At 39.6% G+C, this 14,577-nt stretch overlaps 1 protein-coding gene across 3 annotated transcripts in view; it reads right to left on the bottom strand.

The window, feature by feature from the left end:
* The window catches only part of UNC79 (unc-79 homolog, NALCN channel complex subunit), a 199,861-nt gene that overhangs the window by 10,903 nt on the left and 174,381 nt on the right, over window positions 1-14,577 (bottom strand). For all 3 annotated transcript variants that reach the window (XM_060165773.1, XM_060165753.1, XM_060165764.1), the window contains 6 exons: window positions 13,267-13,344; window positions 7,599-7,688; window positions 5,310-5,485; window positions 4,154-4,340; window positions 2,350-2,547; window positions 212-289 (listed from right to left, as the gene is read on the bottom strand). In XM_060165773.1, coding sequence (XP_060021756.1) covers window positions 212-289; window positions 2,350-2,547; window positions 4,154-4,340; window positions 5,310-5,485; window positions 7,599-7,688; window positions 13,267-13,344 — 807 coding nt within the window. The remainder of the gene's footprint in view (window positions 1-211; window positions 290-2,349; window positions 2,548-4,153; window positions 4,341-5,309; window positions 5,486-7,598; window positions 7,689-13,266; window positions 13,345-14,577) is intronic.

Consider the following 14,577-nt stretch of genomic DNA (forward strand, 5'->3'; position numbering starts at 1 on the left):
TAATATTTTAATTACTTATGTTGCATGCAATCATGGTGTGACATACCGAACCCAGCAAGAGTTGTTATAGGAGCCCGATTCCTCCAGCCCCAACTTTGAATGTGAAAATTAAATCAGTTTTATTTTCCTCTTCAGAAGGTACATTCAAAATAAACCCACATTTGTTTTTAGAAGCAAGAAATGGTCTATAGAAATCATAAGATTTTCCTACCTTGACAAAAATTGTTGAATTGCATTCTTGCAGTGCCTCCATTAAACTAATCACATGGAGACACACCATTTCTACCATCTGAAACAACAAACAGGAAAATCAATTCCACTCAAGGTGATACGGAAACAGTCTGCAGCCGCATGCCCTGTGCCCACGAGGACATTCTGCACAACAACCAGAGGGGACCAGGGGTATTTATTCCTCTCTAAAACTTCAACCAGAAACTGAATTTTATAGGCTGCAGAGGTTTCCTCATGCCATGCCTTCCTCATCTAACTTGGGGCTGCCAATGAATTCAGGTATCAATCTCGCTAATCTGCACCACACTGCGATTCACACCAGAGGATAAACGGTTTCTGCTTCCTTCATTTCCAACTGCAGAACTCTTGGGCTTGGGTCTTTTCTCCATCTTGATCGATCCTTTCTCCACAGTTTCTTCACTTGGAGCGGCTGTTTCATTTATTGCACCACCTCTGTTTGAGGCTTTATTCTCCGTGGAACAAGGCAGTCATATTTACGACAGTTTAAAAATACCATAGAAATGATATCCCTCATCAGAAATCCCTGTGGCTAGATTTTAAACACTCCAGGGGGGATTTTACCAGACTGGCTTATGTAGTTTAACAAAATTTTCAGAATTTAAAATTAATTCAAATTCATTTGTAACACCATTTGTGCAAGATTCACCAGTAACAAATTCATTTCCAACATTTGAATATTAAGAGACATTTGGAGGAGAGGTATTAATGGTATCAAAAAACGAGGACAATAGAAGGAAGCTCTGAATCTCTAGTTTAAATTTAAGGTCCCAGTTTCATCGTCTGTAACAGAGCAGAATAGAATACTTGACCTCCAAGTGCTTCTTCAGTCCCAGACTCTATGATCTAATAAATGTAATTATCTATGCGGTGGTCAGAAATGTTGGTGTACCCTAAAGTTTTCACATAAATTTCCTTTAAGTTGAATTAAAACCCCTCTCTCCCTACAGAACTGCCTTATAATATCTGCTTCTCTAAAGAAAAGAAAGTGCTTCCCTAAAGGAAAAATATAATCCCCTTTCCAATTACAACAAAAAGAAAATGTTTCTTAGACTAATATTCAATCAGTCAAAACCATTGCAGAATGCATTGGTGGACAGTGAATTACTGGGTTTCTGGGCACATTGGAATCATCATTATGGCGTTCTTCCAGGCCCTTTGCCCTTCACAGATAAGAATTCTACTGATGAAGCCCCCATAACCAAGACACTGGATGCTGCTTTCCCAGCTGAGGATCTTCCTCCAAAGTAGCAAACTAAACCAAAGGACTCCCTTGTAAATTCCTTCCATACACCCTCCAATCGTGACTCCATAGGACTAAGCTAAGCTTGTTCAATGAAGTGGGCTCATGCTATCCATACCTCAGCTATTTTCCAACAAGGTGAGCCATCCACATTAAAATGGAACTGGATTTGAAGATTGAGGAGCTTAGGTCCTCAGAGGGCAACTCAAAATGGTGAGACTCTTTTCAGCTTTGGGCCCTAAGTAGAATTAACACGTACAGTCAATACGCTCTTTTTTTTTTTTTTGGTACGTGGGCCTCTCACTGTTGTGGCCTCTCCCGTTGCGGAGCACAGGCTCCGGACGCGCAGGCTCAGCGGCCATGGCTCACGGGCCCAGCCGCTCCGCGGCATGTGGGATCTTCCCGGACCGGGGCACGAACCCGCGTCCCCTGCATCGGCAGGTGGACTCTCAACCACTGCGCCACCAGGGGAGCCCCAATCTGCTCTTAAACACCACAAAGAGATGACTTAACTGGCTATGGTTTTTCCAAATTGCCTTAGAATCCAAAAATAATATAAATCTCCCTCCTCACTCTCTGACTTTATAGCACAAGACAACTCTTAAAGGTAGAAGTTTCACATAAATTTCCTTTGGCACTAGGCAGAGAAAACAAAAATGGTTTTTACTGAATTTATTTGTTTGCATTGTTTTTCATCAAAATTATTATGCAGGTAGAACACCCAGGTTATAACATAAAAATTCACCAATCCATTTATGTACTGTTACAACTGAAGTCTTTAAAAAAACATGTAATGTGAGGACTGAGAGTGGTTTTTGAGATTCTGTCCAAGAGGGGAAACTCATTTGTGAACTCACCACTTTGTTATGGGCCATCAGCTGAAGGATGCTGGGTGTCACCCTACTCCAAAATTCTAGTGCTGTCAGTATCGCTGTGAAGCTGAATTCATTCTGACTTTGAACATTTGTAGCTACAGCACTTTGTTCACAATATACGGTCCAGAGCTGAGCAAAGATAAATGCATGGAAAAGAGAACACATGTGCAACACGGAGGTCTGAAAAGGAAGAAAACAGGGAACCGTTACATGCTAGTGGGCTGTGGTGCTCCAAGGAGCCCTCTCCGCACGGCTTCGGCTTTCCAGGGAGCACAGCCAAAGTACATGTCATTCAAGTGATCCAAGGCTGGAGGAGTCGTCTCCAAGTTACAAACTCATGATTCATCACCTCCAAACAATCTGCTCTTCACTCAGTTAGTGGGAGTGTGCTTAGAGACCAAGCATCTTTTCAGAGAGAAGCCACCTTAGTTTGCAGAATAAATCTACCCTCCCCCTTGCCCTTTAATGAAACTGACGTTCCTATCCCTACACTAGATTAGGAAGAACAATCATTCTACCATTTTAGGGTGTCTGCTGATCTGTAACATGGAGATAACAGTACCCTCCTCAAAGAGCTGTAGTTAAGAGTAAATGAGGTGATATACATGAACGCACTGCCCAGAACTTAATAATTATACTACTATTAGTAGTGACAGCAGTAGCAGCAGCAGCAAAGATAGTATTCCTAACTAGTAGTGAGTACTGATAGTATTCCTGACTAGTATAAGTATGATAGTATTCCTAACTTGTATAAGTACTGATAGTATTCTTAACTAGTATAAGTACAGATAGTATTCCTAACTAGTAATGAGTACTGATTGAGTAAGCACCTATAATGTCCCAGACACTGTGGTAAAGACTTTTTATAGATCACCTCCATAATTCTCAAACCATTTCATCTATTTTACAGATGAAAACCTGGAGCTCAGAGAGGTTAAGTAACTTTTTCAATGTCACAGAATTACAAAGTACCATCATGAGGACTCAAACACAGATTGGGTTGAAATAGTAGGAACTGACTGCCTAATTCCTTTTGCAAACACCATTCAGGTCATTTGGATGGGTGCTCTATTTGATTTCAGAATAAATCTATTGCAGGTCAGCTTGCCCTGGCCTAAATCCCAGCTGTTCCCAAACCCGCCGTGACCTCCTAGAATTTGCCTAAGCTCTGTGAGGGGACCTTGTCTCCTCATAACTGATTAGTACCAGTGTGTCTAGTTTGCTTGTATAGGTTCATGATTGATGCTTGCCCTGGATTGACTTTATTCCCTTAAGCACATCATCTGTCTCTACAATTTATAAGTTCCTCTGTGTAAGTGATTCCAACATATACTTTAGTGAGCTCCCAACTGGCCTTATTTTCATTTTTTATCTTCATGTATCTCTAGAGATTTAAGTTGAAAGGCAGTGCATAAAAAATTAGAGTGTAAATTATCCTCCTCTTCATATTTGGTTCTAAAAACTGATCACAGAATTTTTATTATATTTCTATCCTTGTATTGCTCTTCATTATTTTGAGACAGAAATGCCTAGGAAGCTAACTCTTGCTTGCCTCCATAATTTATCTTCATAAAAGTAAACCGAAAAACAATTTAGGGGGAAGAAAAGATAGTCTGGGAATTTGAACAACTTTAAATAAGGCATTAGCACAAAGTTGCTTTCCTAGCATCCACAGGAGGGCAAGTGATAAGATGCATTTTCTTCTCAGAAGAAACATAATTGGCTGATAAGGGTTTCCATTAGCAATTTTGATGCATATGGTTTTAATCTTGCAGAAATCACTTACCTTTGATTGCTCTGGAAATCCAATCAGGATAACAATAAGATGATCTGCAATATGGGAACCTGCATCCAGAGGTATTGGCAGGCAGGGAAAGGAGGCATTTGGACACACTGCATTATGAGTGAGGGAACCCAGAAGCAGCCAGGACAGCAGCCGGATGTGAGAGACACACTCAATGAATTCTTTTGGTCTATTAGGGAGGAAGGAAGTGTTAGAGATGTTTTTGTGTTTTCAGTTTCTTTGTGTGCTTAACAAATGCTTATTGATGGAGGGGTTTAAAAGTGTGGTCTTGTAGGCAGTTACATGAAGTAAAACACCAAAGCAACAAAGTGAGAACAAAATGATAAATCTGTTTTTCTTGTTTTGCACTCTAATCCTGGATCTTAGCTTCTTGAGCAAAGAGCAGCCTTTGGCGACACAGGATTAAACATCATTCTTCCGCAAACCTGGCTGCCATTCTGACTAGCTTCTCTTTCTAAACTCTTTCCTTTCTTCTCATTAGAAAGTTCTCGGATATCCCCACCAAAAGGGAAGGAATAGAAGAGGAGATAAAATACACAGCCACCCACATTCTTGTTCTCCAGTAATTTTCTCCCCCTGCCCCCCTTACACCCCACTCCAAACCTTTCCTCTAGCCAGGAAGCTGCCCATGCAAGATGGCAGGTCAAGCGTGCTCCAAGGTCCTAAGTAAACTAGCCCACGGGCACCTGTCTCTTCTCAGCCTCCCTTATGGGCAGGGTCAGGGGCTCACACCTCCTTGAACTCTATTTCATCTCTGATGTAGATTCTGTTCAAGCTATAATCTAAGCTCCTTGAAGGCAGAAGCTATGTAAGTGCACAAATAAATACCTATCAATTTACTTAACTAGTGGGAATTAAGAGTTAAAGTGATAGTTCTAAGCTCCAAGTTTTCATCATCCATCAGGATGACTGAGGTCTTTGTAGGAGGGCAACTTTTATTGCCAGCATGTCATGAAGTACTCGTGTTCAAAAATGCTGCCAGTTCAGCAAATAAGTATGGAAATTGGTCTCAATTCCCATCTCCCTAACCAACCATATTCTATTCTCATAGATCTTCAATGCATTCAGTAGCTCTTACTGAGCCCCAGGAAACTCAGGGGTGTTTCCTGCCTCGTGGCCCGAATAATAAGGGTCTTACCCTTGTTGCATTGCAGAAGGGGGATGATAGAGCCAAGGCAGATAGCGAATCACAGCTTTGTTATCTCTGTGGTTGCCCCGTGAGATTTCCATGGCTGCAATCTGAGCCAGCCCAACTTTGAGATGGCCACCAAAGGTATCTTCATGCAGAGGCTGGGAACATGTCTTCATGTGGCTCTACAAAACCAAGTGGTATTTTGTGACTTTGGCAGAGTAAATGGGGATGTTCCAGGGCACTCTTTAAGAAGATCAGGTTGTCATTTCCACATCTTCTATCACCACTCCCAAGCATACAACCCATTTAAACTGCTTCAGGGGCTTCCCATTGTTCTTAAGATAAAGGGGAAAAAAATTTCCTTAGCATGGCCTAAACAACCTGGAATGATCTAGATACTTCAGATTTCTGCATCTTACCCCTTCATCCTTGTGGTCCAGCTACACTGGCTCTCCATGTTCCCTTCCATCACTGGCTTTTGCTTATGTTGTTCTCTCTCCCTGAAATACTGTTTCTGCCTCTCTTCGCCTAATTAACCCTATTCATTGTTCAGATTTTAGCTCAAGTGTCACCCCCTCCAGGAAGCCTTCCTTGATCTACTTTAGGAGCCTTCCTAACCTCCCTGGTAGGTCATATCACCCTATTAGAAGCTCTCATGCTGCTGTCTACCTCTTTTTCATAGCAATTGTGAAAGTCACAATTTCACTTTAGTTTGTATGAAATTTTCATTAAAATTGGCCATCGCTGCCAGACTATAACTGAGGGCAGCCACTGTGTCTGTTTTTGCGGATCATCACATCCTTAAATCCCTAGAACAGTGTCAGGCATGTTATTGGTGCTCAATACATACCAGTTGAATTAATTCAGAAAAATTTCGTTGCTCAGTGTGGCTTAGTGGAAAGAGCAGTGAACTGGGAGTTGAGATCTAGGTTCTAGACCCAGTTCTGTCCTAACAGTCACATGGCCTTAGCTAAGCCACTTGCCACTTGACCTTTCTGATCTGTTTCCTAATATGTAAAATCAGAAGGTTGGATTATGTCTACAGTCCCTAACCTTTTGGTCATCATGGATCCTTCTCATTATTTTTCTCTGTATTTTGGAAGTGGCTATAAAACTATTTAGGTAATATTGTTTCCTCTTCAGACAGCAAAGTGGTTTCAGCGTGGGCAACCAGGTTCAGCACGTGCGTGAGCAAACACTAGGGGAGCTTACTCAGAAATGACTGGATTTGGATATTGTGAGAAACCATCAATTTAAATTTTGATTCTACTCTCTGCAGAGCATTTGCAAGTCTATCCCTATCCCAAGAAACACTTGGATCATCTGGGCAGAGTCTGGAAACTGAGTTGGGTGCTGAAGGGACCGTAGCTTTAGCTGATGAACTTCCGGGACGACTATATCCTATTTATCAAAAAGCCACATTTAGTGCTGGACTGCAATCTGGCTGCTCATCGGGCCAGGTCTGGCTCCTCTTCTGCTCTTTGTCTGGGGCCTTCCTCAAATCTCTCGGACTATCAATCTTTTAGCTCCCTAGTCTTCTCGCGGCAGGGAAGTTGACTTGCATCAGCAATTCATTCCACCCTGCAAAGCAATCAATATCCTCAACAACCTCACTGGGATTTTATCCATATGCAAATTAAATGTTGTTCTGTCTTTAATTATTTTCTGGAAGGAGATAGCTTTAGTGCAGATAAAAACCATAAACAACTTACGTTTGCATAAGGTGTACACATTTCATATAAACTAAAGTTTACAAAAGTGTCTTCACGTGCATTATTTCACACCAAACTTTGGAACGGGCAGCAAAGGTAGGTTGATTTAGGTGGGTTTATTAGACTTCCTTTGCTAATGAGGAAACTGAGGCTCAGGGTAGTTAAATGGGTGGCACAGTGAAAAGAGAATGGATTGGGGGTCACTACAGTCTTAGGTCACCCCTGACTCCACCACTTAGCAGTAGCGTGATCTTGAGCAAATGACTGCACCACCTTAGGCCTCAGTGTCTACATTGGTAAAATGGGAATATTTTACAATAGGGGTATTGTGAGAATTGAATAAATGGCAAAAGTAAAGGTATGCACAGAACTGGAGCCGCCATGGAAATATCCTTTCCTTTCTTCACTCCCTCTTCACAGAGGTGGAACTCGGTTCTTCAGAATCCCAGGACATGGGCTCATTCAACAGTGCCACCACGGCCTCTCCAGGTAATGATAAATTTCCATCCAGTCTGCTTAATTCCCTAAAAATGTCTCTCCAGTCTCGCTAACCTGAGGGATGAGGGGACGCGGGCCATCTTACCTTCAGTTTGGTCAGCGTGTGCATGTCTGCCATGAAGTCCAGCACGTCGTTGATGTACTGCCGCACACACTCCATCGCCGCCGTCCCGCACTGAAACACACAGGACACGGCGGGGCGCGCGCTCTGAGTCACGGCCTGCACTTTTGCCCTGATGGAAGTGATTGTCTCGCTCTGGTTTCACACTGTTTACTAATGAGTTGTTTCATTTTCTGGATTTCTGACTCACTTCGTTACTCTCAGCCATAGCCTGTGATTGTCTGCCCCAACTTTGGACAAAAATTAATAAAAAGGTTTGTGGTGCAGAGCAAAAAATGGGATGGCCTAGGGAAGACAGGGTTTACAGGCTTTTTTTTTCCACTGGGTCATTGAACTGATTTTGTTTGCTTGTTTTTAAACTGGTTGGTATATAAAGATTTAGCCTATGTAAAAGTCATTAGTATTGGTCTTCATGACATGAATCACCTCAAAACAACAGTAACACTTTATCACTCCAGGGAGTCTTAGACACACAAAAAATATGTACCACCAAATTCTACCACCATAATCTTAGATGTCTTTCTCTATCAAAAAAAAAAAAAAAGGACATAAACGAATATCATGTTTGTTGAAAGAGTCAAAAATTCTTATATTCAAGCACTTACAACTTCTTATACATAGTAGGTACACTATTAAATAGATAAATTTATCATTGTTGAACTCTTGCTAGGGAAAATTAAAGAAACAAAAGGGTCATCTTCCCCACATACTAGCAGCGTGTTTGATAAGTTTTAAAGGAAAAAAAAGCATACTTGTGTTTCAGGTTATTAAATGGAATAAACCTGCTCTCTCAGGGCAATGCAGTGAATTTAGGATTATGAACAAAGAAAAGGAAAATGCACAGACAGGCTGCTACATCAAAGCTGTATGAGAGAACTCATACATAAGACTGGATATAGTGTGGATCAAAAGCAGGCCCTCTTTGAAGCCATCTGAATACTATGCTAAGGCCTTTCTTAGCTTTCTTTAGGAAAATCTGGAACATTATATACTTAACTAGCTCACCCAGTGGCTCTCATTTTCCCATATTCATGTAAATCTGCACAGCACTGAACTATATCACCTTCTATCTCTTCTAGAATGTTACGCCTGTCGGTTCCTCTGACAGGATAACAAACAGTAAAATAAGGTCATTGGCAGTTCTGTCAAGAGTGTTTTCCAAGCATTTCATATGTTTTAAGGTTTTCTTCTTTTAATTTAAATCAAGTGAAGGAATTATAAAAGGTTATTGTGCTCCTGCTTTGGGAATATTAGTCCCTTAGTGCAAGAAAGGATTTCCCCCCCAGTTTATTCCATTTTCTCTGACCTTTCACATGTCATGCAAATAAGAGCATATACTCTGCTCCTGAATTTCTTGAAAGGGATTTGTTTCCTTCATAGGCAATATTTTATACCATTTCAACTAGGCAAATGTCACAGAAAATAATTACTTGGAGCATTATTCAATATTTGTCTTTTACTCTTGAATTTCAAAAAATGAGAGGAAAGAATCTACTATTACCAGTTACTTTTGCTCTAGAGACAGTAACTAGATCTAATAAAAGGCTTAAAATACACTTTCTAGTCAGGATAACTTCAGTGAGCCATCTACACTTATAAAACAAACCATATCATTTCCAATTGCCCCCCTTTTTTCTTTTACTTTGCAAAACATAAGTATAACCTTAGTGTGTTATTTTAAAAAACCAAAAAACATAAAGAGTCTAGCTCAACTTGTTTCAAAAGACTTATGTTTATTTCAGTGGGAAAACTGATGATAAAGGAGTTGAAAACATACTCTAATCTCAAAAACATGAATTGAAGTGAACCACATCCAATTCTTTCTCAAAACTTGTATCTGATTTTAAAGTTACATTTCTTACATTATAAAGATAACACGTGTTCGATGTAGAAACCTTGGAAAATATAAATTAATAAAAGAAAAAGAAAAATCATCATAATCCTAATTCCTGCTCTCCACCTCTGAGACAGCCACTGTTAATATTTCCAAATATTTTTAATGCATATAACATACACACATATATAATTTTTTATAAGATTGAGATAATTTTTTTCTAACCTGCTTTTTAATTAGATTCATCATAAGCATTTTCCAATAATTAAATATTCTTTGAAAATTTGATTTGGTCCACATAATAGTCTATCTTATAGATGTACTTTATTTTATTTAAATAATACCCTAATGTTGCACATTAATTTTGTTTCCATATTTTTCCTATTTTAAATGCTACTTTAATAAATATACTTGTAGATAATTCTTTATGTGCTTGTAGATAAGTCTATATTTAATTACTTTCTCAAACATATTCCTAGAAGTAGATTGGCAACTCTTTTTCAGCAAAACTGACTATCACCAGTAGCTTATAAGAATTTTTGTTTCGGGCTTCCCTGGCGGCGCAGTGGTTGAGAGTCCGCCTGCTGATGCAGGGGACGCGGGTTCGTGCCCCGGTCCGGGAGGATCCCACATGCTGCAGAGCTGCTGGGCCCATAAGCCATGGCCGCTGAGCCTGTGTGTCCGGAGCCTGTTGCTCCGCAACGGGAGTGGCCACAACAGTGAGAGGCCCGCGTACCGCAAAAAAAAAAAAATAAGAATGCTTGTTTCACTTCATCATCAGTAAGTTTCTTTGTTAAGAAAAACCTGCTGATTTGCTAACTGATTTTAAATTTTTATATTTTATATTAATTTACAGTTCACTGATTGCTAGTGAGGGTAAAAGGCTTATTTTGAATGGCTTATTGGTCATTGGAAAGGGTTCTATATGTAGAGCTATAACTGTTGCTATTTTGTTGTTTTGGAATATTTGTCTTTTGTTGATTTCAATAAACCTTTATATATTAGGGATATTATTTTTTAGCTATCGCATAGGTAGCAAATATTGAGTTTTAGAGAATTAAATAAGGAAACCAGTGAGTGCTGGGCAGAGACTGGCTAGCTACTCACAGAACCATTTTTCTTCTTCCCTAGGATGCACTAGACCACATTTCTCATCCTCCTTTGCAGTCGGGTGTGGCGGAGTGACTGAGTTCTAGCCAATGGAACATGAGTAGGAGAAATGTGCACCACTTTTAGACCTGGCCCATGAAAATGTTCCATGTACCATATTCCCTTCTCTTTCCCCAACCACCAGCTGATTGCAGAGGACTGCACATGACAGAAGAAAACTGATCCCCAAGTGCTCATGTGGAAGTCCTCCTCCCTTTGTTAATCAGGACACCCGTTCAAACTTCACTTGAGCAAACAATAAACTTTTTTGGAGCTAAGTTGCTAAGAACTGGAATTTTATCTCATAGCATCTTGTATTACCCCAACTATTGTCAAGAACCTTTAAAAAAAACCCAGAATCTATTAATCTACTCCTAGAAATCTATTATAAAGAAATAGTCTAAAATATGAACAAAGATTTAAGCACAAAGATGTTTATCACACATTAGTTACAATTGCAGAATACTGAAAATAATGAAACTATCCAACAATAAGTAGTGTTTGTTAATAGTATTTTTTTTACTTTTAGTTGTATTTTATTTTTTTATTGACATATGTTTGACATATAATGATGTAAATTTAAGGTGTATAACATGTTAATTTGATGCATTTATATATTGTAATATAACCGCCATCGTAATGATAATTAGTACCTGTATCACATTATGTAATTATCCTTTCTTTTTGGTAGGAATAATTAAGTTTTAGTCTCTTAGCAAGTTTCATTATTATAATACAATATTGTTGTCTATATTCACTGACCTGTGCATTACATCTCTAGGACTTTTTTACTGCTCATTGTAAGTCTGTACCCTTAAACATCACCTGTCCTGTGCCCCTATCTCCATTAATATTATTTTTAATAGTTAATGTTTACTCAGCACTTACTACATATTTAACACCATGCTAATGTGCTTTACATGCATTATCTCATTCAATCCTCAACCTAGACCTTAGGCCCTATTATATCCCATTCTACAGATAATACAAATCAAAGCATCATGGGTTAAATAACCTTCCCGATCACACAGCTAGTCAATGTCAGGCCTCACACTCAGGTGTGAATCAAAACCCATATTGTTAACCACTATTATATGGTGCAGTCACATGAGGTAATGTCACTTTGGGGAAAATGCTTATGACATTTGAAGCCAAAGCTGCATCTATATTACGGTTTGACTATATTTAAAAATATACACAGAAAAAGAAGAAAGAAAATACATTAATATGTTAGCAGTAAAATTATCTCTGGGTTGAATGACTGTTATTCTTCCTCTCTCATAATATTTCTCCACATCAAAAAAAAAATGAAGTAATGTTTAGTGTGCTGTGGATAAAACTGGTATACTTATAAATGTAAATGAATAAAACCTTCTTGGAAAGCAACATGGGAATACGTATTGTGAAGATGTTCCTGCCCACTGACTAAGGAATTTATCCCAAGGATATCATTCAAAATAAACATGAAGAGGATCTTTGTGTATATGCTGTATACTATGCTATGCTATACAAGCAAAGAAACTAGAAAGCATATAGATTTCCAACAATATGGGAATAAGCAAATTAGGATACTGAATAGATTAAAACATGTAAAAAATTTCTAAAACAATAGGGTTCTTATTTTAGGGCAGAAGGATTAGAAGTGATCTTTTTTCCTTATTAAAATTTTTCTCAGACTTCCCTGGTGGTGCAGTGGTTAAGAATCCTCCTGCCAATGCAGGGGACACGGGTTCGAGCCCTGATCTGGGAGGATCCCACATGCCGCGGAGCAACTAAGCCCGTGCACCACAACTACTGAGCCCACGTGCCACAACTACTGAGCCTGCGCTCTAGAGCCCGCGAGCCACAACTACTGAACCCATGTGCCACAACTACTGAAGCCCGCGCGCCTAGGGCCCGTTCTCCGCAACAAGAGAAGCCACTGCTATGAGAAGCCCGTGCACCGCAACGAAGAGTAGCCCCCGCTTGCCGCAACTAGAGAAAGCCCACGTGCAGCAATGAAGACCCAATGCAGCCAAAAATAAATACATAAATACGTAAACAAATAAACTAAAAAATATTTTTTTCTCTACTGAAAATTTAAATAAATTTTTTCCATTAATAATTTATATCTCTAAGTTTTCTCAGTTTGTTGCAATAACCTTGCTATCAATAAGTTATTGTGGCTTCTCATATTCAATCCTATCTATAAGAATCTCAACATATTTCACCAAACAGTTCACTAGTTGATGATAATAGAAGTATTTTTCAATTTTCAGAGGAAATATTATAAAGGAAAACAAGGTATTAAATGCTTATTTCTTTCTGGCAGTAGTTAAATCAAATTGGTTAACAGAAGCCAGTGTAAGAAAACTGATTCTGGAAAAATTGAACTTTAATCAAATCTATGCTGTATGCCTGGTCATTTCTTCCCTCTCCTTAATTGGCTGCTTCAATTTCATTCATGTTTCCTGGAATTAAAAGTTTCCAGGGGCAGAGATTGATTTAAATTTTCACCAGTGCTCTTTCAAACAAGATACTAATGATTTCAATTTTACAGTGTTTGTTCTATCAAAAGCGAACCAGGACACAGGCCAAAAGTACCTCTTGGCTAAATGAGGAAATGAGGAGTAATAGAAAATGTGGATAGTTAACTCAGTCAGGACTTACTCCAGGTACAGAGGCGATCATCTGCTTGCTCAGGATCGTTGACTCAGCTAGTTTGGTTCCAGCATCTGCACAAATAAACTAATAAGAAATTGAAAGGATAATTATTTTTAAGAGCATTTGGACAGTAATAAGGAATTTGTAATTTTATTAACTTGGCTTAAATTCATTAGCGTTTACTTTGGTGACAAGCTGCCCTAGATATATGGGACTTGCTAGTCATGAGAGTTCATTCCTGCCAGAAATTCAGAATCGTAGTACTGGGATTAACACACAGATTCTCACTTTAACCAGACAGTAGTTCAGTGGCACTGAAATGCCACATTCAATCAAGGAAGAAAGGAAAGGTGTCACATTGTCAGATTTATTCTGAAGTCGTGCTATTTATTCTTCAGCACTTTTTGACAGTTCCTGAATTTTCATAGATTTTCCGGACTTCTGTCATTATACCATACATTTTGACTGAAAACAGAAAAACAGTCAACTTCAGAGTGAGGACTGTACCTGTTTCTTCCCCTCCAAGGCCCCTCAGTATCTGGTCTTTCTCCTCCCACTTCATTCACGCCTATCCTCTGTGCTGATAATGACACACACACCCCCCCCCCACCGCTCCCTCTCTGTGTCCCCACAGGACTTTCCACACATTTCCATTGTAACAGTCATCACATCAGGTTGCAGTGATCTACAAGTCTATTTCTCAACAGGCTACAAGATCTTCGAGACCACAGATCTGATGCAGCTCACTCCTGGCGCTAGCTTCATGCCTGACATCTCGGAGGGGCTCAGCAAGAGTTTGTGAAATGAGATGATTAATCAGGTATGACTTGAGATCACGGTGAGGATGGATTTGTCAGCTTACAACCTGATTTGCTTCATTACAGATTTTTACAGGTGTTTCCCACTTAATGCAATGCCCAACTATTTATTAATGGTTTTAGGGGAAAAGTCAAACATGAAGTCTGTAGAGTTTGCTAAGAGCAGCTAGTTCCTGGTTAGTTTCTCTTTCCTGGCCTCTGGCCCCAGTGACTTGAGGATCCAAAGCTGCTGCTACCCAGAGCTCAGAGGTTCTGAAAGAAGCTTTGACCCTGACAGCTCTTCCTTCTAATTCATTTCACTCTCATACTGGAAGAGCATGATAAATTTAGGTAGGTCAGCCAGGCAGGCATGGCCCCCGTCAAACTGAGGAGAAGCAGTACGGATCGGGGTAGCAGAAAAAGTCTCAAGGAGGACGAGGAACAAAACCCAGCATGTTGTCAGGTTAGCCAGAGATCGGAATCTAGGCGTTATTAACAGGCAGCATTGGCCAATAAGGTG

Source organism: Lagenorhynchus albirostris, chromosome 1 (genome assembly GCF_949774975.1).
Source record: "Lagenorhynchus albirostris chromosome 1, mLagAlb1.1, whole genome shotgun sequence".
Lineage (NCBI taxonomy): Eukaryota > Metazoa > Chordata > Mammalia > Artiodactyla > Delphinidae > Lagenorhynchus > Lagenorhynchus albirostris.